At 36.8% G+C, this 27,600-nt stretch overlaps 1 protein-coding gene across 2 annotated transcripts; it reads left to right on the top strand.

Moving 5' to 3' along the window:
* On the top strand, window positions 1-27,116 carry LOC129951649 (uncharacterized). 2 transcript variants are annotated; one of them, XM_056063897.1, is made up of 7 exons: window positions 1-345; window positions 8,911-11,909; window positions 11,973-12,199; window positions 23,047-25,615; window positions 25,694-26,101; window positions 26,172-26,355; window positions 26,423-27,116. In XM_056063897.1, the coding sequence occupies exons 1-7, from the start codon at window positions 138-140 to the stop codon at window positions 26,965-26,967; spliced, it is 7,140 nt and encodes a 2,379-aa protein (XP_055919872.1). In that variant the 5' UTR covers window positions 1-137; the 3' UTR covers window positions 26,968-27,116. The 2 variants fall into 2 exon arrangements, with proteins under 2 accessions (XP_055919872.1, XP_055919870.1); XM_056063895.1 differs by having other exon boundaries at window positions 23,047-26,101.
* Window positions 27,117-27,600: the final 484 nt, after the last annotated feature.

Raw genomic sequence — 27,600 nt, 5'->3', positions numbered from 1 at the left:
ATATCCGTTGCTTGTTTTGTGTACTCACACAAGTTTTTTTAAATTTTGTTTTAATTTAAATAAATTCTTATTTTGTTTTTAAAACATTCTCTTTTTATGGATTATTTTATTTACATATATTAAATATGTAAAATAAAATGTCTTCTGAGAAAATGATAAAACCACCAGCGTCTTGGAAGAAAGCCGCCAGCTCCTCCAGCGCCAGCACATCAATAATTCCTCCCATTGCCATCACCACAGCCGCAGCTACTAAAATCCGAAATTGCAATAACCATGAAGATGAAAATTTAAATGAAAATGAATTTCCTCCATCAGCAAGAAGAATTATTCCAAAATTAAGTTCAGGTAACTAAATATCTATTATCTTAGTTTTGTCTCTGTTAATTTTACTTAAAAATAAATAAAGTGCATCTTTTCGAGTACTCTAATCCTGAATTTCTTTTTAAGTCTTTGGAATTTATAGTTTTGTTGTCTTTTTTTACTTATACTCGGTCTCGAAACTCGAATCCGAGTCGAGGCTGAGTGCTGAGAGACTTCTGCTGCCTTTAGTCTTCCTGCTTTGTCAGCTCTGTTTTTTTGTTTGTTCTTTTGAGAACCTGAAAACAATTTCTGTTTATTTATAACTTTAAGTTGAAATCAAGAAAAATTATGCATTTTGCTGATCAAAGCAAAATTTTGTTTTCTTTTTTCTTAAAAATGCAAATTGAAAACCTGAACGTATACCGCTCAAAAAATTATAATAATTAAGAAAAAATGAATAACTTTTACGTTGTTTTACATTAATTTTTGTTTTGTTTACAAATTCTTTATTTTAATAGTTTTACAGTTCGTGCATTTATGGGAAAAAATAAAACGATAGTACGTGATAAAAATTTAAATTACTTTTTGTTTACTTGAAAAATAACTAAAATTTTTAGGTCTTCGTTTTATTGTGCTCTCGAAAAAGGGGTGGCTGGCTATTTGCCTTTAGTAGCCCCTCAGGTAGAAAGAAAATCTGATCTTGGTTTTCAAATAACCGGCAATTTATTTTTGAAATAATGGATGCATATAAAATGTGCATTGTAGATTGTATGTAGGTATATAGGTATTTATTTTCATCTGGCAAACAGATGCCTCTTAATTTTATTGTTTTTATTCTTCATACTCGTAATACAATGTCACGTACAAAATGTTTGTAAAAGTATAAATTGTGAGTGACAAATTGGTTGCTTAGCATTTTTTGGCATTATCACAGGCCCGTTGGAGAAAATTGTAACTACGGATAGCAACACAGAAGCTTCATAGCTCCCATCCTAACAATAATATTCTTAATAGAATCTGGAGTTCGTGGAGAGTAGTATCTCTTTTTTACTCTTGATTCCTGTGTCAATGTTTAAGTTACTTCTAGAGTTATATGGAGTTTTTCTTTTTAAGTTTACAGCAGAGAATTGAGCTATGAATAAAAATTTAAATATTTCTTTTTTTAGCTTAGCATTCATCTGAGCTACCTTGAAGGGCGCTTATAGAGTCAGGAGCTAAGCGCGGCTAACTTCTCTTTTTTTCTTATAAAAGAAAAAGTAAATACAATTAATATCAATATCGGTGGTTGGCCCTTTGCAGATAATAAATATTAATTAAGCCCTTCCAAAAATTCCATTTTAAGGGTACACTAACAAATCTCGAACAAATCACCAAATCCGTTCGTAATGCAAAATTGTTTGAGATTTTTCGCAATTTGTAAAAGTTTCGGAATATGATAAAATTCGCCACATTTTATTTTCATTTTTATTTCTCAAGTGTTTTCTTACAAAAATCGTACAGCTATGATCAAACTCTGCTAAGAGCATATTCAACATGGTTTGCTTTGCAGAAATCTAAAAACAAGTCTTATGATAGTTTTTGTTTCCAATTTGTAGTAAAAATTTCCCACAGATCATATGATAAGGGAGATTTTACGTGAACCCTAGAACCCTTCCCATACATGGAGTGCACTTTTCCTATTTGGCACTCATTTTATTTTGATTGTCTCTACAGATGGGTGTTTTGCAGTTGTTACAAATTGAGAGTTGAATTCTAGAAGTTATTTAGGTATGCCTTTTTTTATAGAAAACCAATTGATGCTTATCTGTTTTTTAGCAGATTATTTGAATTGAATTTACTGTTTTGCATCACAGGGTCGGATCGGTTCTCGTCAGTGAAAGGAATTGATAATTATTCTATGTTTCAATTTAGTGAATTTTATTTCTCATCTCTATCTGTATTGGTTTTAGAAATTTTTTATTTTGCAATGACTGGACAAATCAGTAAAGTAGGTGAGGATTCCGATCCTGCTGAATTTTGTATTCATGGGTATAGCTTAGTGCCTTTATTCTTTTCCCACCATGGCCTCGCCATATACATTAGGAATGGTGTTGCTTATCAGCTCTTACCACAATTTTTAAATTCTCCGCAAATAAGCAAATCATTCACTACTGCTTCCTTTATCGAAGCCCTAATTTAGACAGAGTATCAACTTCTCGTTAATTTGATGCTTTGTCTGATTCTATCCAAAGAAATGTTTCGTCCTACCCTCGCACTGATATCGTTGTTACGGGCGATTTTAATGTACACAATTCTTTATGGCTTCAACATTCAGGCCAGACAACGCCCGATAGAGTGTGTGCTGAAATCTTCGCTGAGTTGAACCACCTAACTCAGCTGGTCAACGAGGCCACCCAAATATCGAACGTGGAAGGTCGAGCAGAAAAAACTCTTGACTTGTTTCTTACCTCTGATCCTGATAAGTACACTGTTAGTGTTCTATCTCCTCTAGGCACATCTGACCATTGTGTTATATCAGCAAATTCATCGTGTCAAAACTGTTCAGTTAAAGAAAGAGCTCCTAAGAGAACCGTTTGGCAATACGAGAAAGCCAACTGGGACGGCCTAATTAATTACTTCAGGATCTTTAACTGGTCACTATGCTTCCTCGATAGTGACGTTGGCGCCAGCGCTGATATGATCACAAATTTAATTCTCCTGGGAATGAGAACTTTTATACCAAACAGGGTTAAATGTATCAGACCCAAGAAAACGCTTGGTTTGATGCGAGCTGTAAAGAGGTTATTAGGGCCAAAGAGGTTAGTTTCCGTTGCTATAAAGCCAACCGTACTGAGGAAAGCCGGAAAAAGTTCAAACAAGCCAGGAAGGCCTGCAACGCCCATATTCGACGGACCAAATTTTTACATGACCAAAATTTACGGCAAAAAATACTGCAATGTCCCAAAGGCAGTAAAAATGTTTGGTCATTTGTAAAAAACATGAGGAATTCTTCCTCCTTATCGGTTCCTACGCTCGTATCAATGGCACTCCTTTTTTTAGCTCTTTAGAAAAAGCTAATCTCTTTGCTAGGCAGTTCGCCGCCAATTCTATGCTGCCAGTGAGTGTTATGACTCCGCTTGTACTTGAGCGAGTTAGTGATTCTATGGGACCAATCTATCTAAACACGCTGGCAAAACCACTGCGTAAGCTTTTTCATCTACTCCTCAGGCTTCGTTCCGAAAAGATGGAAAACTGCATTTGTCCAGGCCATCCCCAAAAAAGGCGAATCTTCCTCACCCTCTAATTACCGACCGATTGCACTTACGTCCCTTCTTTCCAAGGTCATGGAAACGCTGATTGATTATCAGCTCAAGAAATATCTTGAAGATCGAAAGCTTCTTAATGGCGGGCAGTACGGCTTTCAAAGCAATAGGTCCACTTGTGATCTCATGGTTCATCTCACCGAACATTGGAGCAAATCTTTACATCGCTTTGGAGAAAGTAAGATTATTGCACTTGATATTTCAAAGCATTTGATAGGGTTTGGAATCCGGCTCTCTTATCGAAAAAACATGCTTTCGGTTTGCATGAATCCCTGCTTCATTGCATTAGTAATTACCTTTAGGATCTTTTAATACAAGAAGTATTGGATGGATTCAAGTCTGAAAACCATAAAATAAATGCTGGTGTGCAGCAGGGATGTGTTCTATCTCCAACACTCTTTCTCATTTTTTATAAGTTCATTTACTTCTCTTGAACCCTTTGACCCTTTTTTACCTTTATTTTAACGGCTTATGCTCTAGTGAAATAGCCAGTTGCATTCCTCCCCCTAAATAGTTCAACCGTAATACTCGCGCTTTTAGGAATGCTCATCAGTATATCCTCAAGCCCAACTTCGGCCGTACTGTCAAATACAGAGATTCGTTCTTTAGCTGCACTACGCGAATGTGGAATGCTTACCACACTGTCTTTCTTAGTCCTTGCAATATTCAGGAATTCAAAACCAATGTGCACCGACATCTCCTTTTAAACCCTGTCTCCTCTTCCTAGTACTCACACAATAAGGGTAGTAATATCCCCTTGAGTGTGTGCTTATTATACAAAAAATCACTACGATCAAAAAGTATGAATTGTAAAATGATTACACAGGAGGTAGAGCTAAACCTTATACATTAAAAAATATTCATATCTTGGGAATAAATCTATGAAGGATGTTTTTCTAAACTTAATTCACCCTTATCAGTGGCTCCGTATGACAAAAATTTGATTTATGAATAATAAAAAATATTCCTCATGAAATTTGGATAACGTGGAAAAAGGTTCCGCTAGTATCAAGTCTAAAGTTATTAGGTGGGCTATGACTCTCTTTCACGACGATGACAGGATCTATGATATGGCCGAATAACTTTATTGCCATGCAAATTCTTTTTTTGCGTGGCAATGTTTTTAATCGTAGTCAAAATAAAGAACACTTCGGAAAATACGTTCGTTTGAGTTCGCTCTGGTGGAGAGATCGAAAATCAAAAATTCCGAAAGGTGTTTGGGTTTCTCTCTCCATCTGATCTGACAATACTGCAAGACTTATTTACATACGACCGAAGCTTAAGCATAACTTCCATCTCTGGGCTGGTGTTCCTGCAACTTACTTAAGCCTTTTGGATAGTATAGAACGTAGATCATTTAAATTGATTTGTGATAATATCATCATTAGTTCATTTACGTCGCTTGAACACCGTCGTAAAGTTTCTTGTCTCACCATTATTTACCGTTTTTTTAAGGTTGTATGCTCTAGAGAAATAGCCAGCTGCATTCCTCCTCTTAAAAAATTTAAACGTTATACTTGCTCTTCTAGGAATTTTCATCAGAATACCCACCAGTTCAACTTCGGTCGTACTGTTAAGTACAGAAATTCGTTCTTTCTTCGTACTATGCGAATTTGGAATCCCTTACCATACTCTGTCTTTCCCAGGCATTGCAATATTTAGAAATTCAAAACCATTGTAAACCCTCCTAATGCTTACACTGTGTTTCTGCATAGTAATATCCCCTTCAGTATGCGTTTATTCTAAACAAAAAAGCAATACAAAACTTGCCTTTGTTTACAACTTTTTTCTCTTAAATTTATTTTCGAAATTGAGTTTTTTATTTTTATTCTTATACAGCTATGGACAAAGAAATAGTACATCTATCAATTTTTCTTCGAATTTAGTTTAGTTTTTGAATTTCGAACTTATAATTTATTTCTTATTTCAAGTCATAAATTAATATCTGGATATCAATTTGATTATTCAGAATTCTAAGCATTTCAAAATCAAAGTATTACCAAATTAGCACTTTGTTGTTTGACTATGACTCTTTGAAGAAACTTCGTACATAATTTGTAAACTTTCAACTATCATTTAACATCTACTTTGTAGATGGGTTAAGATTTGATACATGTTTGGGGTCATTCTCATGCATTAATTTCTAGTTAAAGGGAATCAATTTAAAGAAATATGCTCACATGGTATCACTCAGTATATACATTTACGAGAACTTATGTATCTATTCTGGCATCAGTCCTCACCATTTAACTCACTTCATGCACTGCCATACTTCCCTCTCAATGCTTCACTGTGACAAACAAGTGTCTTACCACCGGAGCTAAGGGTGACAAACAAGTGTCTTACCACCGGAGCTAATATCGTTTATTCTTGTTTTATCACTCCAAAATACTCTTTTTCCTTGTTTTTGTTCAGATGCTTCTTAGCAAATTGTATGCGACGGTATTTTCTTAGTCGATTTGCAACATTAAGCTTCCTTCTAATGAGTCTGCTTGATATGATCGAACCGAATTAGTTATGTACTTTAACCATAATGTTACGAGATAACTTAAGAGGGTCATTTACATCTTTTTGCGATCGCTCTATTCACTCACATCGAAAAATAAATGGCACCATACAAAATAAAGGGTTTTCTTTTGCGATTTTCTAGCTAAAAATAATTTAGCTTAATATTAAAAAAAGGATGATATTTTTTCCACTAGTAAAAGAGTAAATGTTGTTATAAGAATAATGCCTATTAACGGACATTTAAAACGTATGATTTTTATAAAAATTGTGATAGTTTTCTACCATAGTTGTAGTTTATTCTTTCCTTTTCATATTTCGGATCAATGTACAAACATGCGGCTCAAATTTATTTGATCGTCGGCAGATGTTGAAAGTGAAACTCCTGGGTTATTAAATGAATCAAGCTCATATTTGTGACGATTAAAAATTCAGTTCAACATTTGTACATGGACAACACCCTCGAGATAATTAAGCTCTTAAATCTCCCCTTACAGATTTAAATTTGAAAAGTCGTAAACCTAAAGATTTTTTACCCGTGGCATGATGGTAAGTGCGTTGGACTGTCATGCTAGAGGTCTTGGGTTCGATCCCTGCCTATGCCATCTAAAGTCTTTTCAGGGGTACTGCCTCTTGTGAGGAATTGACAAATTCTCCAAGAGTAACTATTGTCATGAAAAAGTGTTTTCTCAAAATTAGCCGTTCGGAGTCGGCATATAAACTGTAGGTCCCCTCCATTCCTGACAACACTACTCGCACAGGAATGGTTGAGAGTTGTAAGTCACTAGGCCATGGTTCTCAACGGACTGTCGCGCCACCCAATTTATTTTGTATTTATTTTATTTTATACAAACGCCATCGTCCTCCCAGAATGGAGAAGTTTCAGGTGTTTGAGCGGCAGTGTTTGATGCTGTACCGGCTTATATCGAAAAGCTGAATCTTCGGGGCGTTCTATCCGAACGACGAGTATTTTGAAAGTGCACGCTTGAGCGGCTTTATTTCACCAGAGGCATTCCTCTTTTTAGGTAAATGCGGTCTGATACAGGACAGATCGGCAGTTCCTGTACAATCGGGACGTCATGGCACAAGGCGGAGCAGAGTCTTTCGGTTGAGTAGGGCTGTATCCGAACGGGACCGAACTAATAGGGTGAAGCAGGAGAACTAGTTTTGGTGGCTTCAATCGGCACTTGATAGTAGGTAGTCGGGATGGGGTTTTAAGCCTTGGCCGGCTTAAATACTTGTGTTATAGTTTTAGGGTTTAGTTTTAAGTAGAATAGTCATATTAAGGACCTTTTATAAGTAGTTTTAAGTAAAAATAAAAAAGGATATTGATATTAGTTGTTTTTCTAATTTTCTAATAAATTTTAAATAGATCTTAGGGCCGAAAGGCATTACCATGAAGTATTATTGTTTAACTTAGAGTGTCCGTATGGGACCAGTAAGTAGGTTGTAGGCTAGTTGTATGAATTTTTGTCTAGGTTTAAGAAATAATGAATAAAAATTAATTTAAAAAAAAAGTGTGTTGGACTGTGATGCGAGAGGTCTTGGGTTCGATCCCTGCCTGTGCCACCTAATGTTTTATTCATGGGTACTGACTCTTGCGATTAATTGACAAATTCTCCAAGAGTAATTCTTGTCATGAAAAAGTGCTTTCTCGAATTAGCCGTTCGGATTCGACTTAAAAAGTAGGTCCCCTCCATCACTGACAATAGTACTCGCACACAGGAATATTTGAGAGTTGTAAGTCACTAGGCCCTGGTTCTCTACGGACTGTTGCGCCACCTAATTTATTTTTTTATTTTAATCCTTAAATAAAGTATTATTTTGATTATGAAACAGAAAAAAAACTCAAGATTAAATGGATGAAAAAAATGAAAGTTAAAAACAACAAATATTTTTTTTTTGAAAAGGGTAGGGCTTTTGATGTTTTACAAATATTTAATACACTACTAAAAAGATGTACAAGTGTTTTAGGCTTAATATCCCTCATTCCAAGGTGAAACCTTTTTATTTTTAATTGGTCTTATATTTATCAACTTATAATTGTAAGCTGCAAGCAAACAAATGTTAAGTTGTTTATCTTTAAAACAGAAATCTTCAATTTTTGTATTAAGAAAATCAGTTAGTAAAATTGTCTTCCCTTTTTTAGGCTCAAAGCTCAGAAATACGTAACTCAAATGTTACTCGATAGTTTTGAATTCTAATGCGCATTGAAAAAAAAACTATGTTTTTCATATCAATTTATAAAAAAGCTCCCAATATTTTGTTTGGTATCAAAAATCAATTACACTTGAATGGCGCCAGACAGATTTATTGATTACAAATTCTATACCCGATTGTGTATGTTATTCAATTGCATAGACATTCTTGTAAGTTTAAAATAAAAACAAACTCATTCCCAAACAAACTACAAATCCCAAAACACTTGTGTGTTCATGGTTTTTATTACATAAATTGCGCGCCACCGCGGCCGCAAAACTAAAACGTAACTCTTTGACCATCCTGCTTCAGGAACAAAAAATTGTTTAATTCATTCGCAAAACATACTTTTCATGGTATACCACCAAATTGGAGTGTGGTGTTACATTCTGGAAAAACCAAAACATACCCCAACCATTTACAGAAATTGTATCGCTTTTGCCAAATCAGGAAAAGTTGTTTCTTTTTTTTATTTTGAAAATGTGCTCCACTTATAGGTGCCATATAGAATAGTTGAACTTTCCATAAACAAAAACAAACATCAAACAAATCTAACATAATTTCACTATAATCTCTATTTTGGGGTTTGTTATTTTTGTTTCAGGTGCGTCAACTGTTGCAGCGGCAGCCGCAATACGAAGTCATAGTCCCAGAAAGATGCAAACCCAAACAGCTAAACTAGTTTACAATCCATCAATGACTACGACAAAATCTAATCGAGGAGATGATGTGAATGAAACTGAAAAGACTGTCATAGCTTCGGCTGAAGTTGGGGAATTCCAAAAGAAACGACTTGATCGTGATAGAGAAGTCAAAGAAATCCAAGAAATGCTCAATGAAATCACAAAGACCCCAACAAAGCCCAAGAAACCAATTGAAGGAGAAACATCTCCGCCAAAAGTTGTTGCTGTTGGAGTTGCGGCAAAAAATTCCCCACCAAAACAGCCACCAGCGAATACCATCCAGAGAAGCAAGACTGATACGAATTTACGACGTCCTACCGCTCGAAAAATTCAACCCAGACAAGAATCTCAAGCAACGGCACGTTGTAAATCAGCGCATGTAGAAGATAAAAGCAGTCCGCCGAAACTACGGCAGAAGGCCTATAGTTCGGAGGAAGCTCAGCGTTATATGCAGGAACAGAAGAAGAAGCGGAGATCATTGCAAATGGTAATGCAAGGTCCACTTTCGAAGCAAGCAATCGATAAAGATGAGATCAAGAAGCGCTTGGAGAACCTCAGGCAGAATACTCGTAAGATTGTGGATAAGAATGTGAAGATAGCCAAAAAGAAAGCCGGCGGCGGCGGCACAACAGAAGATAAACCACCGCCGACGTTGGCGGTGCCTCGTCCAAGACAGGAAGACATAAGAAACAGGTTGAATAAGGAAATGGATGTTCCTTTGACGACCAAGGCAATCGAAGCCTGGCCAGAGAGGGTATTGAAACCACCAGCATCATCGCGTCGTAGCCATGAGGAGTACGATGTGGTAAGGAGTGATGTTCCCAATGACACAGAAATACCTGTTAAAACCTCCAGAATAGAAGCATGGGCAGACAAAACTAGACTTGGTAAGTCGGTGAAGTCGCCTGGAAAAGATAACCGCCAAGATCCAAGTCCTTTGGTCGAGAACTGCAAAAAGATTGGGCTTCTAAGGAAGCCTGAATTCAAAGATCACTCTTTCAGTGCTATAAAAGACATACAGATGGACAAAGAGAATCTTATTGCAGATATCCACACTCCCCAGATATCAGGACTTCCGACGTCCAGACTAGTGGCCGATGGAGAAAAACTTCTATCAAATGCCATAACACCTCAAACCTTAGGACAACCTTCAAGTACGAGGCTCTCGAGTGGGGAGAGTGCCCGCCAACAGACATCATCAATAAGCAGCTTCAAGAATTCAGAGGGTCAAAAGTTATCGGAATCCAGTTTGTATGGGGCCAGAAGTTTAAAGAGAAGAAGCTCTCCAGAGTTAGATTTGCAAGTTCCTGAAGCTAAATTGCGATCAAGGACATCGGTACGTGAAAAATCAGTCCAAGCTGACAGCACCGCCTTAGGATCTTCAAAAGGCGTGAAGAAAAATGCAGACCTTCCATACTGGTTGAAGCCAACTCTAGTTCAAGCGTATCCCTATAATTTCATTATGGCAGTTCGTAAGAAGCTTGAAGCCATAGCAAATCCTCCAGCTGTGGCGTCGTCTTCCTCCTCATCCATGGAGCAGCGAGTGGCAAAGAAAACAGCCACAGAAACCCCTGTCTCCTATCAAAAAGCCAGCAGGAGCAACAATGTCAAACGGCGGATCATTGATATCGAAAATGATAGATCCCTCGAGAAGTCATCATCGAATAAGGAAAACATTGGCACTCCAAGGCTTTCAAAAAGTTTCTCCGAAGTCACATCGAATTTCAGTTCAATCTCAATAAAGCTTCCAGCATCGAATCACACAATCAGCAATCATAAAGGGGAGCCGCAGGAGCAGGAGGAAATTGTCGACGATGATGCCACAACAGTCTCCAGTTCGATATTCTCGAGCCCAGAAAAGAAGAAGAATTTCAATGGAAGATCGAAAAATCACCAACCAGAAGCACTGAGTCCACTCTCGATGGACAACATTTCAAATTTGCACATCAAGTCGAAATCAATGATGAGCAACATTACTTTGGGACGAGGAGATGACTTTGAAAACTATTCATCCCAGCGGAGTAGAAGTGGGAAATCAGATTCCATAACGAATAGATCAGATGCCAGTGTGGACTTCAGCCAACTTCTGGACGACTTCAATCGCAGTTTGTCGCAAGTTATCGAAGTCAATCAGCAATTGAAGACAACTTTGGTGAAATCGCAAATATTCAGTCCAGAAAAGAAGGGTTCCTCCGTTTTGACAACCAATCGGGTGGAACTGCCGGAATATGTGTCAGATTTTGAGGAGTCATCAAATGCCGGTGATCAGAAATCAGCATCCATCAGGGAAGCCCATGGAACTACTCAATCGGGCAGTAGTATCCATGAGGTTCAGGAATCCCCGAAACAATCATCAAGTGAAATACATACCCAGAAATCATCTTCTTCGGCTTCTTCTTCAAATGAAGAAGTTCCAGAAGAAGAACAAGATTCATTAAAAAACTCTCATTCCCGACGTTCGTCGATAAAATCGCCACTTACTCTGGGAACACAAACATTCATTGTGTCGTCATCTGAGGAAAAAGCACAAAATTCAACTCAAACTCAAACTATTCACGAAGAAGCCATCGAGGACTCACCGCAGAAGGAGAACATGTCAGGAAATCAGTATTCCTTGGATTCATTGGAACAGGAGGAAGAGGAGACGGCGACATCGCAGCATGAGGAATATATCAAGAGTCATATAAACACTACGCGTGGAGAATATGAACCAATGGAATTATTATCAGCCGGTCCACCACCGCCAAGTTATAAAGTCTCCTCGGAATCTCAAGCCCGCTCCTCACCGAATTTCATAAATAACTCCTCAATGGACAGTGAATTTGTTCGAATATTCAACAAGTCGGATATGGAGATATCTGTTCTGTCCATGAATAGGAGTTTATCGGAATCCACAGTTAATTACTCAAGCATTGGAATGGTAAGTTATAAGGTTTTGAAAAACAAGGGTATTTTTGTATTAATATTTGTATCTATTTTTTAGTATGAAAAACTTATTCAAAATGAAACGAATAAGTCGGAACATTTGGCGGCTTTGCTTAAAATGCGAGAGAAAGCGTTAATCGATCGGACTAAGGGTCAAATAGCTTGGTTAGAGGTGCAGAAGGAACGGTACAAGTCGAAGGGTTTGATTTTGCAGATATCTGCCGTGAAGAAGAAACAAAGAGGAATTCTTTTGAAAATGGAAAAGGAGAGGGAGGAAATCAAAAAGTAAGTAAAAGTAAAAAACTTCCTTATCCCAAGATTGAACATTTTTTTGGATAATTGCAATAAAATTCCCATAAAGGTCTTTTAAACACACTTCAGTTTCATTATTTGTAAAAGGAATTGAAGAAGGGATTAATTTTTGTAGTTCTTGTTCACAAAAAACTTTTGTTACATCTTTCAAGATTTATTTATTCTACAAAAACAACTTCATCTAACTTAAAAACTCAGAGGAGTTTGATGATTGGAGGGATATATTAATATTCCGTGGCATTTGAGTAAGAGGTTCATTTGAGCAATTAAGGACAGACGAGTATATCTTAAATTATGAGGATAAGTAATAGAAGAGTTGAAAGAGACAATCGCGAAGAATAAAAAGAGGTCCTTGACTTACTTAAGGTGACGCTAAACGTTTTTGAAAAATTTTGGAAAGGCTTTTTAAAAGACCTATTTCGGTATTGCCATTTTTGATTTGATTTGATTTGATTTGATTTGATTTGTTTATTTAGCAATATTTTAGCTATTTACAACTTACTATTAATAATAAATAATAAAATTAAACTTATACATATGCATATCTATTTCTTACAAAGTGTACAACTTTTTTCTTAAATATTTTCAAATTTGTTTCTGTTTTCAAATCATTTGGAAGCCCGTTAAACAATTTAAGGCCATTATGTGTAAGCATATTTTGTGCTGATCGAGTTCTAAAATGTGGAAGACGAAAATCTGATCTATTTCTTACATTATGACTATGTACATTACTAACATAATTGATTTTATCACACAAGTAACTGGGAAGCATTCCATTTTTCATTTTAAAAACATAGACTAACACATTCATAATGGTTCTCTGATTTATACTAAGCCATTTTAACATACTTAACATACTTGCAATTGGTGTTAACCAATGGCATTTTAAAATTATCCTCATTGCTTTATTTTGTAATTTTTGCAATCTATCTATCATCGTTATATTACCAAGATAAATTATGGTCGAGCAGTATTCAAAATGGGGCTTAATTATTGTATTATACACATTTATTGCACATAAAGTCGACATTCTTTTTCTAATTCTTGAAAAGAAACCAATCTTTTTTCCAATTTTCTTTGATATATAGTCAATGTGTGTATTAAATTCCAACTTATTATCAAACATAATTCCAAGATATTTTATATTTTCTACAACTTCTAACACCTGGTTATCAATTTTAATTTCAGTCTCTGATTCTCCATTAATATACATACATTTTGTTTTTCCCACGTTTAAGCTTAATTTATTCATATGAAACCATTTGTTTAGCTCCATTAAATCAAAATTAACCTTTTCAATACATTCTTCAATGCTTTTACCAACAAAATATAATAGACCATCATCGGCAAACAGTTTTAAAAATGAATATCTAACAACCCTAGGCATTTCATTAACATAAATTATAAATAATAATGTTCCCAACACCGACCCTTGCGGAACACCTAAATTAACATTAATCGATTCGGATACAGCTTCTTCCACCTTAGTTCTTTGCGTACGCCTCTGCAGATATGATTGAAACCAGCTCAGTTCTTTATTTATTTTTTGTCGAAAGTTTTTTAAAGGATCCTTCAAAAGCAAATTAACTTCTTTCTATCTACTAACTAACTTATTCTTCGTTTCCGGCTGTTAGTAGCAGCACTTTAACTCCTCCTGGAGCATCGGGCGACAACCAGTTCCTTCCATCTCTCTCTATTTCTAGCACGATTTCTCAGCTAATTCACTGCTCAGCTTTTATCAATCTGGATTTCAGAAGAAACACACCTGTGTTACCGCACTTTTAAACGTTACTGATGACATTAGAAAAGCATTAGATAAAGACGAGGTTATGTTTCTTGTTTTGTTTCATTTTTCGAAGGCTTTCGATTTCGTCAATCATGTCAATCTGTGTAGGAGGTAATTCAAAATTTTAATTTTGTATGCAACTAACTTTATTTTGTCTTATCTAACTGATAGGAAGCAAGCGGTGCAAGTTTGTGACACGCTGTCAAGTTTGTTGCCGAATGCTACTGGTGTACCACAAGGTTCCATACTGGGTCCTCTCTTGTTTTCTGCTTATGTAAAAGAACTTCCATCTTCATTAGTTCTTTGCAGCTCTCACTTGTATACTGATGACGTTTAGCTGTCCACTTGACCTTATCGAACATGGAGATTTCTGTGTCAATGAAGACCTGAAGAGAGTGGCAAATTGGTCTTTGTCAACAGACTTTGAACCGAAAAAAATCTAAATGTCTTGTAATTATTAAAAAATCTTTCTACCGATTGTTCTGAGGCTCCAATCGAATATGTGGTTACAGCAAAAAATCTTGTCGTGTTATATTCGTCTTTTGGCTTGGGCTGATCTTTAAAATGGACTCGTTGGTAAGGTCTATGGAATACTTCGTACATTATGGATTACAAAATCTTTCACTCCATTAAAAACGCGTTTGCTTCTCGCTTAAACCTTGTTAATTCTTATCCTGTTTTATGGTTGTGAAATCTATTGTAACTGCAGTTTCACGAGTGGGCAAAAACTTAATGGAGCTTTCAACTCAATCGCTCGTTATGTTTTTGGATTACGTAGATCTGATAGAATATCGCACTTACTAGACATGCCTTTCGAAAAATATGTAGAGCTTCGTAGTTTGATTTTGCTTTCCAACATACTTATCGCACACCAACCACAACAGATCTCATAAGCTAATTATACCCCCTTCCTCACGTTTTACATTGGGACGTCAATTTTTTGTAAATTCGGTTAAGCTTTGATACACTTTACAGCAGGGATGGAGGGGACCTACTTTTTATATGCCGAATCCGAACGGCTAATTTTAGAAAGCACTTTTTCATGACAAGAACTACTCTTGTCAATTCCTCGCCAAAGGCAGTACCTGTGAATAAAACTTTTAGGTGGCACAGGCAGGAATCGAACCCAAAACCCCTCGTATGACAGCCCAACACACTAACCCTCATTCCACGGGTACTTCATTTCAATATGAACATTTTTAATAATCATTGAATTTTTGTATCTTCTGATAGTTTTATTAATTAAAGTAATTTTATTTTATTATCTTGGCTCAGCCTTTGTCTTACTGTTGTTAAGTAATTACGATATTTAAATTAAATTAAATAAAAATAGTTTTGTCGTCCACATTTTGGTTTAGAAAATGAAGGAATATCCGTGTTTTTGGGGAAAGTTTATTCTTAGTACCGTAGAAATTTATAGGAATATCCATCCATTAAAAAAAGATTCAAGGAGATGCAATTTACACATATTTTAGTAAGGCTTTTGACTCAGGAAATAACTCCATCCTTTTGCGTAAACTATAAAAATTTGGATTCCAATCTTTATTTTTGAATTGGATATCATCATATTTCGTTGGTAGATTTCAAAACGCCATTATTGATAATTCTTATCGAGTTTTATTAAATGTAGTTCAGGCGTACCTAAGGGTAGCCATTTGGGTCCCCTTCTTTTTATTAACTTCCCATAGGAAGTTATTGTAATGCGTCCGATTTGTCAAATTGAAAATTTTGACATTTCTCGAAATAAAAGATTTTTAGAAAGATGTCTGTGCGTGCGTGTGTACGTACGTTTGTACGTCCGTACGTCCGTACGTTCGCGACGTTTTTTTCGTCGTCCATAGCTCAAGAACCAGAAGAGATATCGGCTTCAAATAAATTTTGTTATACAGACAATAAGGCAGAAAGATGCAGAAAGGGCTCTCAAGAAAATTGCGTGGGTGGTTTTTTTACCATAGCAGTTTGAAAAAAAGGTTAAAATTTTGGTTAACCCTAAATATCTTACGAACCAAAAACGCTAGAGACTTGAATTAAATTTTATATAATATATTGTAACGTGATACAAAGCAGGTATATTTTTTGAAAAAAATAAATATAACGGTTTTTTTATAAATCAAAAAAACTAAAAAAAAAATGTGTAACCTCCAAAATTTTACGACTGAAATATAATTTCATCTCTAAAACAGTTTTGTGCAACGACGAATAATGTTTTTGACATCTGATAAAATTTTGAGAAAAATCTAATTGACAGTTTTTTTTACAAAAAATAAAAACCTAAAAAAAATGTATAAAAGTTGGTAAAAATTGATTTTCGACTCAAATATCTTTTCAAAACTTTGAGCTATTGGCTTTAATTTACTTTTATCTTTCAAAACATCTTGTTGTCAACATTCAGTTAAAGTTTGAAAAAAATCGATTTGACAGTTTTTGTACAAAAAATTAAAAACCGAAAAAAAAATTAACAAAAGTTCGTAAAAAATGATTTTCGACTCAAATTTCTTTTAAAAGCTTTGAAATAATAGGTTTAAACTAATTTTTTCTTATAAAAAATATTGTTTTCAACATAAGACAAATGTTGAGAAAAATCTAATTGACAGTTTTTTTTACAAAAAATAAAAACCTAGAAAAAAATGTATAAAAGTTGGTAAAAATTGATTTTCAACTCAAATATCTTTTCAAAACTTTGAGATATTGGCTTTAATTTACTTTTATCTTTCAAAACATCTTGTTGTCAACATTCAGTTAAAGTTTGAAAAAAATCGATTCGACAGTTTTTGTACAAAAAATTAAAAACCGAAAAAAAAAAGTTCGTAAAAATTGATTTTCGACTCAAATATCTCTTCAAAAATTTTAAATATTGGCTTCAAACTAATTTTATCTTATAAGAAATATTGTTTTCAACATTTGGTAAAATTTTTAAAAAATTCGAATAGACAGTTTTTTTACAAAAAATAAAACTCTAAAAAATAACAATACCTACTAAAACTTGGTAAAAATTTACTTTCGGCGCAAATAGCTTTTCAAAAATTAAAAAAATTGGCTTCAAACTTATTTTATTTCACGGAAAATATTGTTTTCAATATTCAGTAATTTGTATATAAAAATCCAACAGTCTGTTTTTTCATTAAAAAAAAATCTAAAAAAAATAATACGCAAATTTGATAAAAATTGGTACGAGTACATATAGACAAACTTTGAAGCAAGACAAATCGACAGACGGGATGGGAAGTTATCAGTGTGGGTCGCATCCCAGCCTCTTTTTTTTATTAATAATTACATCTATAATCAAAAATATTCCCTGTGAATTCTTTATGCAGATGATTCTTACTTACTTTACTTAAAGTGGCGCCTGTGTGAACTAGGGTTTTGATTCAGTTTGGTATATAGAAAAGATTTTACCCTTCATAGCACCAAGAGGAATGTTAACCATTTCCGCAAGTGAGCTATGAAGGGCCGATCCTTACCTGGCTAGCTCGTCAGCCCGTTCATTTCCCACGATACCACTATGGCCCGGAACCCAGATCAGGGTGACACCGAGGTTAATATTCAGGCTCGCAAGCTCATCGCGACATTGCTGGACCAATTTAGATGAGGATGTGGCCGAGTTAATGTCTTTTACAGCTGCCTGACTGTCTGTAAAGATAGCCGCATTTCGGTTTTGGTTTGGGCTTTGTTAAAGTATGTTACATGTCTCCCTTATTGCCAGCAGTTCGGTCTAAAAAACGCTAGCAAAGTCAGGAAGCCTAAAGGATTTAGCTACATTTAGGGACTCAGAAAAGATCCCAGAACCAACTCCGCACTCCATCTTTGAGCCGTCAGTAAAGATGGTTGTGTCGAACCCTATCGACGCGATGTCATCCTCCCAATCTTCTCTCGATGGGAAAATAACCTTAAAACCCTTACTAAGGTTCAAAGTAGGAGTGCAATAGTCAGTGTCTACCGAAATAATATATGAGGGAATCAATTTCGTAGTGTTGCTGTGACCATAAGGTTTTGACAACCAGCTGTTTGATTCCTTCAGCCTAATAGCGCTGCAGGAAACTATGTATTTAATAAAAATATCGATTGGTAGAAGATCCAAAATAACGTTTAAGGCGTTCGTTGGGCAAGTACGCATGGCGCCTGTGGTGCCCACGCAAGCTGTTCTCTGAACCTTCTTTAGCTTATCAATATTATAGGCTTTGCTAAGAGCAGGCCACCACACAATCGACTCATATGTTAAGATTGGACGTACTACGGCTGTGTACGTCCATAAAATCATCTTCGACTGAAGTCCCCACTTTTTGCCGAAAGTTTTGCTGCAGGCGTAGAAGGCAACACAGGCCTTCTTAACCAGTACTTCAATATTTAGTTTCCAGTTTAGTTTAGGGTCGAGTATAACTCCCAAATATTTTGCACTTAAAGACAATGATAGGATTTGTCCATTGATTCGAGGTAGCGTGAGGGCGGTACTTTAGTTTTGGTGGTAAAGAGCAACAGTTCAGTTTTACTTTAGTTAACTCCTACTCCACAACTCGTGGCCCAGCTCCTAACTTTCTCCAAAGCTGACTCCGTGATTTCATTAACCACAGAGGTGTACTTTCCTGATACCAATATCACCAAATCATCATCCGCTGTCCGAAAGGACAGCAGCCTGGGGTGTTCCCCTGCTCCCGTGTTTTGTTGCGATTGTATTGCCTAGAGTGGCTCTAATCTTCCTACCACTGAGCATGGAAATAATCCATTCTCGAATGAAGTCTTCTACACCGAACTTAACGAGCGATTCTTCTATGTATTCGGTAAGGACGTTGTTAAAAGCACCTTCTATGTCTAGGAAGGTGGCAAGAGTAAATTCTTTATAATAGATTGTTTGTTCTACAGTACGCACTACCTCATGGAGAGCAGTCTCCGTAGATTTGCTCTTAAGATAAGCATGCTGAGAGCTTTCGAGAGGGCGTCCAACTAGGATTTCTCTAATATGGTAATCAAGAAGGCGCTCCAAGGTTTTAAGCACAAAAGATGTTAAGCTTATTGGTGTGAAATCCTTCGCGGATTCGGGACCTCGCCTACCCACTTTCGGGATAAAAACTACTTTGACCTTTATCCACGACGTGGGCACATGTTTGAGAAGGAGGCATCCTTTGAAAATTTGTTCCAGCCATGGATCTGCCACATCATGCAACTTTTGAAGCATAACTGGCAGTATGCCATCCATGCCTGGGGATTTATATGGAGAAAAAGTATTGATGGCCCACAAAATATTTTCTCTGGTTACAACGGAATTGACTTGCTCCACATGAGCTACGTTTAGCTCTGTGGTTTCAAGCGACTGGGGGTTACCACTCTCGCAACCCGGAAAGTGCGTCTTCATCAGTAGCTCAAGAGATTCGGCTGTAGAGGCTGTCCAGGTTTCATCAGGATTTTTTAGAAATGAAGGATTACATTGTTCCTTCGATAAAACTTTGCTGAGTCTTGCGGAGTTCTTCGTGTCTTCGATTGATTGACAGTATTCTCTCCAGCCTTGTCTTTTGGCTGATGACACGGCTTGCTTGTAAATTTTAAGAAAGTCTTTATACGGTTGGTAAAACTTATGTTTGTGGCAGATATTGAAAATTGTCCTCGTCATTTTCCTAAGACTAGACAGTTCTTCATTCCATCAAAAAGGAAGGGTTTTACGGCTATATTTAACTGGGCAAGAGACTCTAAAAGCTTTACTTATAGAAGTTTCAAATGTTTCACCTTTGATTCAAGGTCTCCTATCGATTCAGTGAGATTCGGTAAGTTGCTTAGTTTGGAATTAGCAATTTGACTGTTTTTCGTCCAGTTAGTTCTTTTGGGATTTCTATAAGGCGGAGGGTTTTTCGACTCGAAATTAATTTGAAAAAGAATCCACTTGTGATCCGAAAACGAATTCAAAGCGGAAACTCTCCAATTCTCCATCCATCATAATTTTTCAAGCTCGGAAAGACGAAAATGGGAGTATTGCCTCTGTTACAAATGGTCATATTATTTTCAATAATAAAATCAAAAAGTGACTCACCTCTTTCGTTGATCTCAGAACTTCCCCAAAGGGTATGCCGAGCATTTGCGTCGCAGCCACAAGTGTTTACTTTTCAAGTTCAAAAAGAAAAGTGAATTTATTTCACCATTTAAAATACTTTACTGGATCGTTGAAATACAAATGATTGACGTTTTTCCATATGTTCATATAGCCCTTAGAATATTCGTAACAATTCCTATAGCTAATTGTGAAGCAGAAAGATCTTTTTCAGTCCTTAAAAGAATAATAACTATGTACCGTTCTTCGATGTTGGATGAAAGATTATCATCTTTAAGCACTTGGGGATAGCTTCTTGGATTTTAAATGCGTCAACTCCTCGGCGCATCGTCTCTGAGAGCGTGGACTCCCCGGGTTATTGGGTTGTCTCGCTTGGGGCTTAGGACGCCTTGCGTTATTGGGTTGGGTCGCTTGGGGTTTAGGACGCTCTGGGTTATGAAGGTTTTGCTTGCTTGGGTTTTATATCTTTTTAGGGGGCCTCAAGTTTGAAATAGCTATGGGCCCCCATTTCTTTAATCCGGGCCTGCCTCGGAGCAAGCAGTGAAGTAGCGATACATTTTGGGCAAATTTGCCTGCTGTTTTATTTCCCTTACACATGTAACTATGTCCTGTGCTGTGACCCAACGGACGTCAACCGTCTTGCCTTGGTTGAACCAATGTGACTGATTTATAATAATTTAATTAAATTAATTTCTATACAGAAAATTTGGTTCCATATGCCTTCATATTAAAATCATATTTTCTCATAAAATTAGCTATTTTTTAAAATTCAAAACAAGTAATTTTGGTACAAGCAATTCTCCAACCGTTTCTTAAGTACAAAAATAAAATCGAATGAACGCTGATGAAAATCTCCATCAATTCATGACGTAGAAATTAAATTTTTTACTTTAGCTATGTAGGTTGTAGGTACCCAACGATTCAAGAATGTTTGTTTACAATAAAAGCTGCTGTTTAAAGACTTATGCACATAAATACCTACATGACTTGTGTTTGTTGGATTAAAAAAAAAAAAACAAAATAAAACAACAACAATTTGTTTATCTTTTATTATGTTGACATTGTAAATTCCATTGAAAAATTATTTTTATTTCTTTTTCTTTTCGCTTAAAATTGCTGCTCAAGCTTTGCAAATAATTTATTAATTGTTGTTACTACTTAAAGCTAACTACATTTTTATCGAATTCTTAACAATTTAATTACCTTTCTCTCTTTTCGTATAAAGAAATCACAGGCTGTAAAAATTGTGACATAAAATTATATTTTTAATCATAAGATAAACAATAATAAAATATAAATAAATACACAGTCGTCGTCGGACAACAAAAAAAAAAAACAAAAAAAAGGCAACTAATTAAAACTCATATCTTAGCTTTTAGTGTGTCTTACATAACAACAAATCCAAATCTAAATCCCTCAAGACATTGGCGCCATATATTTTTGTTATTTATGTGTCACTGCATCATCGCAGCGTTTGTACAAACATAAAAATATATATTTAATAATAAAAGATGCGTGTTGTAGGTCTTTGCCCTGCTTTAAGTGCTCCTGTTCGATTGTCTGGCGTGAAAGTACTTTTATATTTCTTAGTCTACTAATAAACCACATAAGAACATAAAGCAAACAAATTGAATGTGCGCGCAATGCTATATGAGTTCTTGAGGGTTCTGATGTACTAACTTATAAGTTATAAATTTAAATAACAACACAGAGAGAGAGGTAGAGAGTACTGCTTCTGCCTTTGGTGGCACTTGATCCCAAGATCCAACAAAACCAGAGCAGCTGCCAAAAGTAATTTCACTCACAAGAGGGTGTAGGAAAACTCCTTCGATGTTTGGTTGGCGTTGGGCAGCAGACAGCGGCAGTGGCAGAGGCAGGCGAACCTAGAAATATCATAAATATCATCAGCGCACGTCGCCGCCGCTGCCGATACCGCCGCTCCTTCTGCTTCTACTTCTACCCCCTGTTATAGCTATGTCAGTTCGATTGTGCAAATGTGAGCTCACATAGGAAATCCGCCACAAAGATGATGAATTCTATTAATAGTGATCCTCTGTGTCCAAGATCGCGAGATCGCTCTTCCATTCATAAACGATGAACGACTCGACTTCGACTACGACGATGAATACGCTTCTCTTCTCATCGTCGTCGTCGTAGTTAGTTAGTATAAGGCGTGCGCGTGTGACTCAATTTTTCAATTGAATTTTTTAATTTTTAGTGCGATCTCTCGATAAAATGTAAACAAGACAGCTAAAAGCTAATAACAGAACAACTTAGATCCATAGATCGGCATGGTTCTGGCAGTAGAACTGGCGTAGCTTTTTTTGTGTTGTTGTAGGTATTCTCATTTGTCATCGGCTGCCGTGCCAAGCGCAAGCCGTGTCGACTTCTAATTCAACGACTGCAACAACAACGACGACTACGCGACGGACGCACCAATTAATCTAATCTAGAGAATTTCTACTCTTCACTACGATGTATTAGGTTTTTTCTTTTTTATATTTTTGTAAATAGTCTTATCGCGCCCATCGTCGGGTGGTGCACAATCCAGACCGACGAAGACGGCCAACATTAGTCGATCAGTGTATCCCTCGTGGTTGATCTGAGGAGAGTAGAATCAAATTCTAAAAGAGAAATTGTGAAGAACTCAAAAATAAGGAAAGCTCCAAAATTCCGGACAGGGCCACCCTCGCGTATTTTTCATCCATTTGGATGTGTGTATTCCCGTCCCGTATTCGATGAGGTGGGGTGAGACGGTAGCGGCAGCAGCAAAGGCACTCGCGTAAATAAAACTTGTGCCTCCTCCTTCTCCTTTTCTTGTGTCTTGTGTACGGTATTTTGCGTATTTTTAGAATTACAGCACGCGTATTAGTGAGTTGAGAAAGAAGACGAACAAAAAAAATAGAGGGCGGCGGACGTCTTCATCGTCGTCAACTGTAATATGGACTGGAACCTTGATTTTGTTGTTTAGTTCATTTCCTTTCTTCTTTCTATTCACAGACTGCTGCAGCGAGCGAAAGTTCAGCGAGACGACAACAAACTACGAATCCCAGAAATTCGTCCCTTCTCGGATGTGAGTTTGTTGCAACAGCGTCGTTCAGGACTCCAGGTATCATCGACCTCACAACAAAAACAGCAGCAGCAGCATCATCGTCATCAACAACAACAACACCACAATCACAGTAGTGCTCGATCGAAGTCCTCCTCGTCGGCCATTGTGAGAGGCTACGAATTAGAGACGAGTCGTAGTTTGGAGCAATTGTTGCAGAAACGGGAAGAGGATCTGCGCCGGAGGCGAGAGCATGTAGAACGACTGATGGAATGGCATCGTCGTTTAGATCAGGAGGAGGCCGAAGTTCTTCAGCTTGAAAGAGTTTTACTCGACTATAATAATGTACATGTCCAGCAGCAGCAACAACAACAGCACCAGCAACAAAATGATATTGTCGCTGTCCAGGAGAGAAATCCCAACCAAACCAAAATGGAAAAGAAGCTCAAGGACATCGATCGAAGTCTGCGAGAGTTGAGTAGCATTTCCGGAGCCGATGGTGGGAGTACAGATGCTGGTGTGAGAGTGGGTTCTGGGGGAGAATTTGTTCGTACAAGTGGCACAAAATTAAATAAGCTCTGGCGTCGCCTAACAAGTCAACGAATCGAGAAATTCCAACCCAATAAGCGATACAAATTGTGCAAAGCCGATGTGGAACAACTCTACGAAGACGCCAAATTGGCGGTGTTGCATGATTTCGGAGAGAATGCCAACCAAATGCAAGTATTCCTGAGCCAAGCGTCAATTATCAGTACTACCCCACAGCCATCTATAAATCACAGCATGGAAATACCACAATTGAATTTGAATTTCAGTTCGGACGGTCAATCTTGTGAAGAGGAGGATGTGATGATGCATGGCAACTATAGTCCGAGTGCAGCTGAGGAGGAGGAGGGAGGGAGATTAGCCATGCCATCGACATCTAGTCAAGATGGTCTATCTGATGATTCCAGTTTGAGAAGGAAAACAACAACAAGTCGTAATTCTTGTTCTTCTTCGTCGTCTGCTAAGCAATCCAAATCCTTATCCGGAGAGCGTCATAATGCGAATGGTCAAAACAACAGATTAGGAAGTTTTCCAGAAGTCGAAGAGTCAACTCTATCGAAAGAAGGACTTCAGAAACTCTCGTCAGATGCGAATTCCAAATCGAAATTTAGTCAAAGTCCAAGTGTTTCGGGAATTTCCATTAACTATGTCTTGAGTTCTAAGAACGATCCAAGTGATCTTAGAGTCACAGAAACCGATCCAACAAAGGACAGCAGCGATAAATCCAAGACCGAAAGTCTGCCTAAAATTGATTCCAATTCAAAATCAAAAACAGATGATGACATAGTCGACGCAAAGAGCAGCGGGTCGTTATCCAGAAGCAACGAGAGAGGTGGCATCTCTAAAGAAATCGAAACAGAAGGAAGTCATAGAAAAACTTCTCAAATAAAGAGTGACTCTGTCTTGACGCGAAATGACTCAAATACGCTTGGAAATACATCAAAAACTATTGAAAGTATCGGAGACTTAGCAAACTCAAACAGTTCGGCCAAAAGTACATCCCATTCTTTATCAGATTTTACTAAAGGTAGTGCTCAAGAAATTAGTGTTTTTGACATCTCAAAAAATGCTCAACTAAGTTCTGAAATTGGAACAAACAAGTCGAGTTCCAGTGGCAGGATAAAAACAATGGAAAGTGATAGCACTCAAATGAACTTGCCTAAAAGTAGTTCATCAGAAATTATCAGAACTGCGAGTCATCAGATAAATTCCACTTCTCAAAGTGTATCGGAATTAATTTCAAATATTTCCAAGAACTCATCAGAAAACGTGCGTGAAATCATAGAAAATGTATCAAATCTTAAAACTCCAATTGAGAGTCTAAAAACAACTAATTCTAGTTCAATTAAAAGTCAAACTTTAACAAACGCCTCCTCCCTTCCAAGTTCTTCAATGAAATATGATTCGCTGCCCTCGGATTTCGAAGTCAAAATCGAAGAAAACCCGAGTGAAAATAAAAGTTCACCAAAAACACAAACAGAAAGTAGTAAAATCCTTACAGAAACCTCAAGAAATTATGAGGTTATTCGAAGCACTGCACCTAAACCAGCAAAATCATCTTCTGAAGAATGTGCCACAGTCTCAATACTGAAATCCCTCTTGAACAGTACCTACAATAATAGTTCTATTATTTTCGCTTCAAACCAAGTCAGTGACATTGAAGCTCAACTCCGAACGAATGGTCACGATTGGACAACGAATAACCCAAGCCAAGCAAAGCAAGAAGACAAAGAAGATTCCCCCCTTCGAACAGAATCATTAACTTATCCACCCGATGAAACCACTTTAAGAAGTATTAAATCCATTGATGACAATAGTACAAATTCAAAACATTCAACAGATCCAATTTCAAATCAAAATCCAATAAATCAAATCTCAGATCAAGAAGAAGAAAAACAAGAAGTAGAAGAAGATGTTCATAGCAAGAACCACCAACACCACCACGAATCGTACTCATCTGCATTTGAAGATTCAGTCAGTTCCAATTCAAATTCGAATTCAAATCAAATACGCTCGAGCGTAATAATGAGTATTAAAACGCCTCCATTTCAGGTCGATATTGAGTCTGAACCACTTACGAATGCATTTTACGAATCCGACTTCACGGAAGGCGAAGAAACCAATATTGATGATTTATCTTTGCCGAAATTCGAAACAACTGCCGAGGAAGAGGAGCACCAGCAATTTGGTGAATCTCCATCCAAGTCACAGTCAGTTTCAGCGTCAGCGTCGGAGAATGCTTCCGATTTTGAGAAACGTCTAATAAACCTCGATGTAAGTCTCAAGGACTTAGATGCAACTTTTGAGAAGGCGCTTAGTCCTGAAAAGGCACTTAGTCCACCTCGTGACGATGACAGCAAGAGAAATCTAAATCAACAACAGAACGATAATGCCCTGATGCCGGACATTATAAGCGAAGTTGAACTACGACGTCGTCATCAAGCTATGCTTGAAAATGAGGTAAGTTCCTTTGTTTCCGAAAACACTTTAAACGCGTTCTTGTTTGAATTTTGTGACTTTTTATTTGTAGTTAAAGCAATTTGAACACGCTGTGCCTTATATGTACGTCCGGGAGATACCGAACAAGCCACCGCCTCCATATGTACCTCCTGCCCATGGCAGTCCTATGACAACAATATTCCCATCCGAAGAACGAATCAAAGATATCACCTTTCGACGCACCAAGGAGTTATATTGTGAGATTCTTAATATAGGTAAGTTTCTTCTCTCACTCTAAAACTCAAGAATTACCGTTCTTAATCATGAAATATCATTCCATAGATACAAAAGATGACCTTGGAAAGAAACCACCCTCAGTGCTGGACGAGAATATAACAAACATTTACGAGAGAATAATTTTAGATATCTGCAAAGAATATCTAACCGAATACAAACCAATTCTAACCTCAGCCGATCCAAATAATTTCCATAGTTCCTTGGCCTTCTTCAATCCGCCCGATCGTCTAAAATGCATGCAAGAATTTATTTACAAAGAAGTGAGAAAAAACCTGGCCATGGATAAGAATCAACCAGAAAAAAGTCAATTATATTCGGTCTATGGACATCGGGGAAAACGGGATCATGTGGGAGAGATAATCTTCCAGGAGATGTTTGAAGAGGATAATATTTGGAGTAATTTTTATGTCGAAGAAGAAGAAGTTCTGGAATTGATTATAGATGAGATTGTGAATGGTGAGGTGAGAGATATTTGCATGGCAGTGTTGGAGGAGAATGAAGTCGGAAGGGAGGGTTCGATTACACCAACTCCAACTTTAAATTCAACGGCAGATGAAAGCGCGGAAATGTGTTGTAATAATAGTACTTAAATGTTTTTATTATTATTTTTTTTTATAATTTTCTATGTTAACTTATGAATTAGTTTGCGTTTTTTTTTAAATTATTAGTTTAAGTTTGTTTTTGAATTTTAAGAATCTTTTCCATGATTTTTTATTGGAAATACAAGTCAAAAATGAAATATTAACAAATGAGTTTTTGTATGTTGTTATTTGGTGAATGATGAAAATATGCGTACGCCCGTCCGATGACTTTGTCTCTAGTTGCCGCTATACCTTATGCTCGTCGATTTTTAAAAGAAATTCAATGGGGTTAATCATGTCCACATCTGGCGATCTGATATCATGAGTCATATCTCTGAGAAGAAAGTGAAAAACTCGTTCGAAATGCGTCAAGGAAATGTGTTGTCAACAATTTTATTTTTATTGTTAATTGACGATGTACAGATTTTCACAGTTGGCATTCAATGGACTCCATTAGAAAAGACACAAATGTTCCAAATCCTTCAAGAAAATGGGGAGATGGCCGTCTTAAAGATTAACGCCAAATAGACAAAAAAGCTGCTGATCAATCGCATCATCTAACAGCATATTCAGCAGTTTTGTGAGTTTCACGTGAACAAGATTCCATCTTTTTTTCAATTCGCCTATTGTGAGTTTCGGACG

Source organism: Eupeodes corollae, chromosome 3, assembly GCF_945859685.1.
Source record: "Eupeodes corollae chromosome 3, idEupCoro1.1, whole genome shotgun sequence".
Classification (NCBI taxonomy): Eukaryota; Metazoa; Arthropoda; class Insecta; order Diptera; family Syrphidae; genus Eupeodes; species Eupeodes corollae.
This window is presented reverse-complemented; position numbering and strand designations above follow the sequence as displayed.

Excerpts from the sequence above, each read along its gene's own strand:
- LOC129951649 (XM_056063895.1), top strand. The coding sequence starts at position 138 with ATGTCTTCTGAGAAAATGATAAAACCACCAGCGTCTTGGAAGAAAGCC. Across the intron at positions 11,910-11,972 it reads ATTACTCAAGCATTGGAATG|TATGAAAAACTTATTCAAAA; the intron begins GTAAGTTATAAG and ends TCTATTTTTTAG. Across the intron at positions 26,356-26,422 it reads TTGTGAGATTCTTAATATAG|ATACAAAAGATGACCTTGGA; the intron begins GTAAGTTTCTTC and ends ATCATTCCATAG.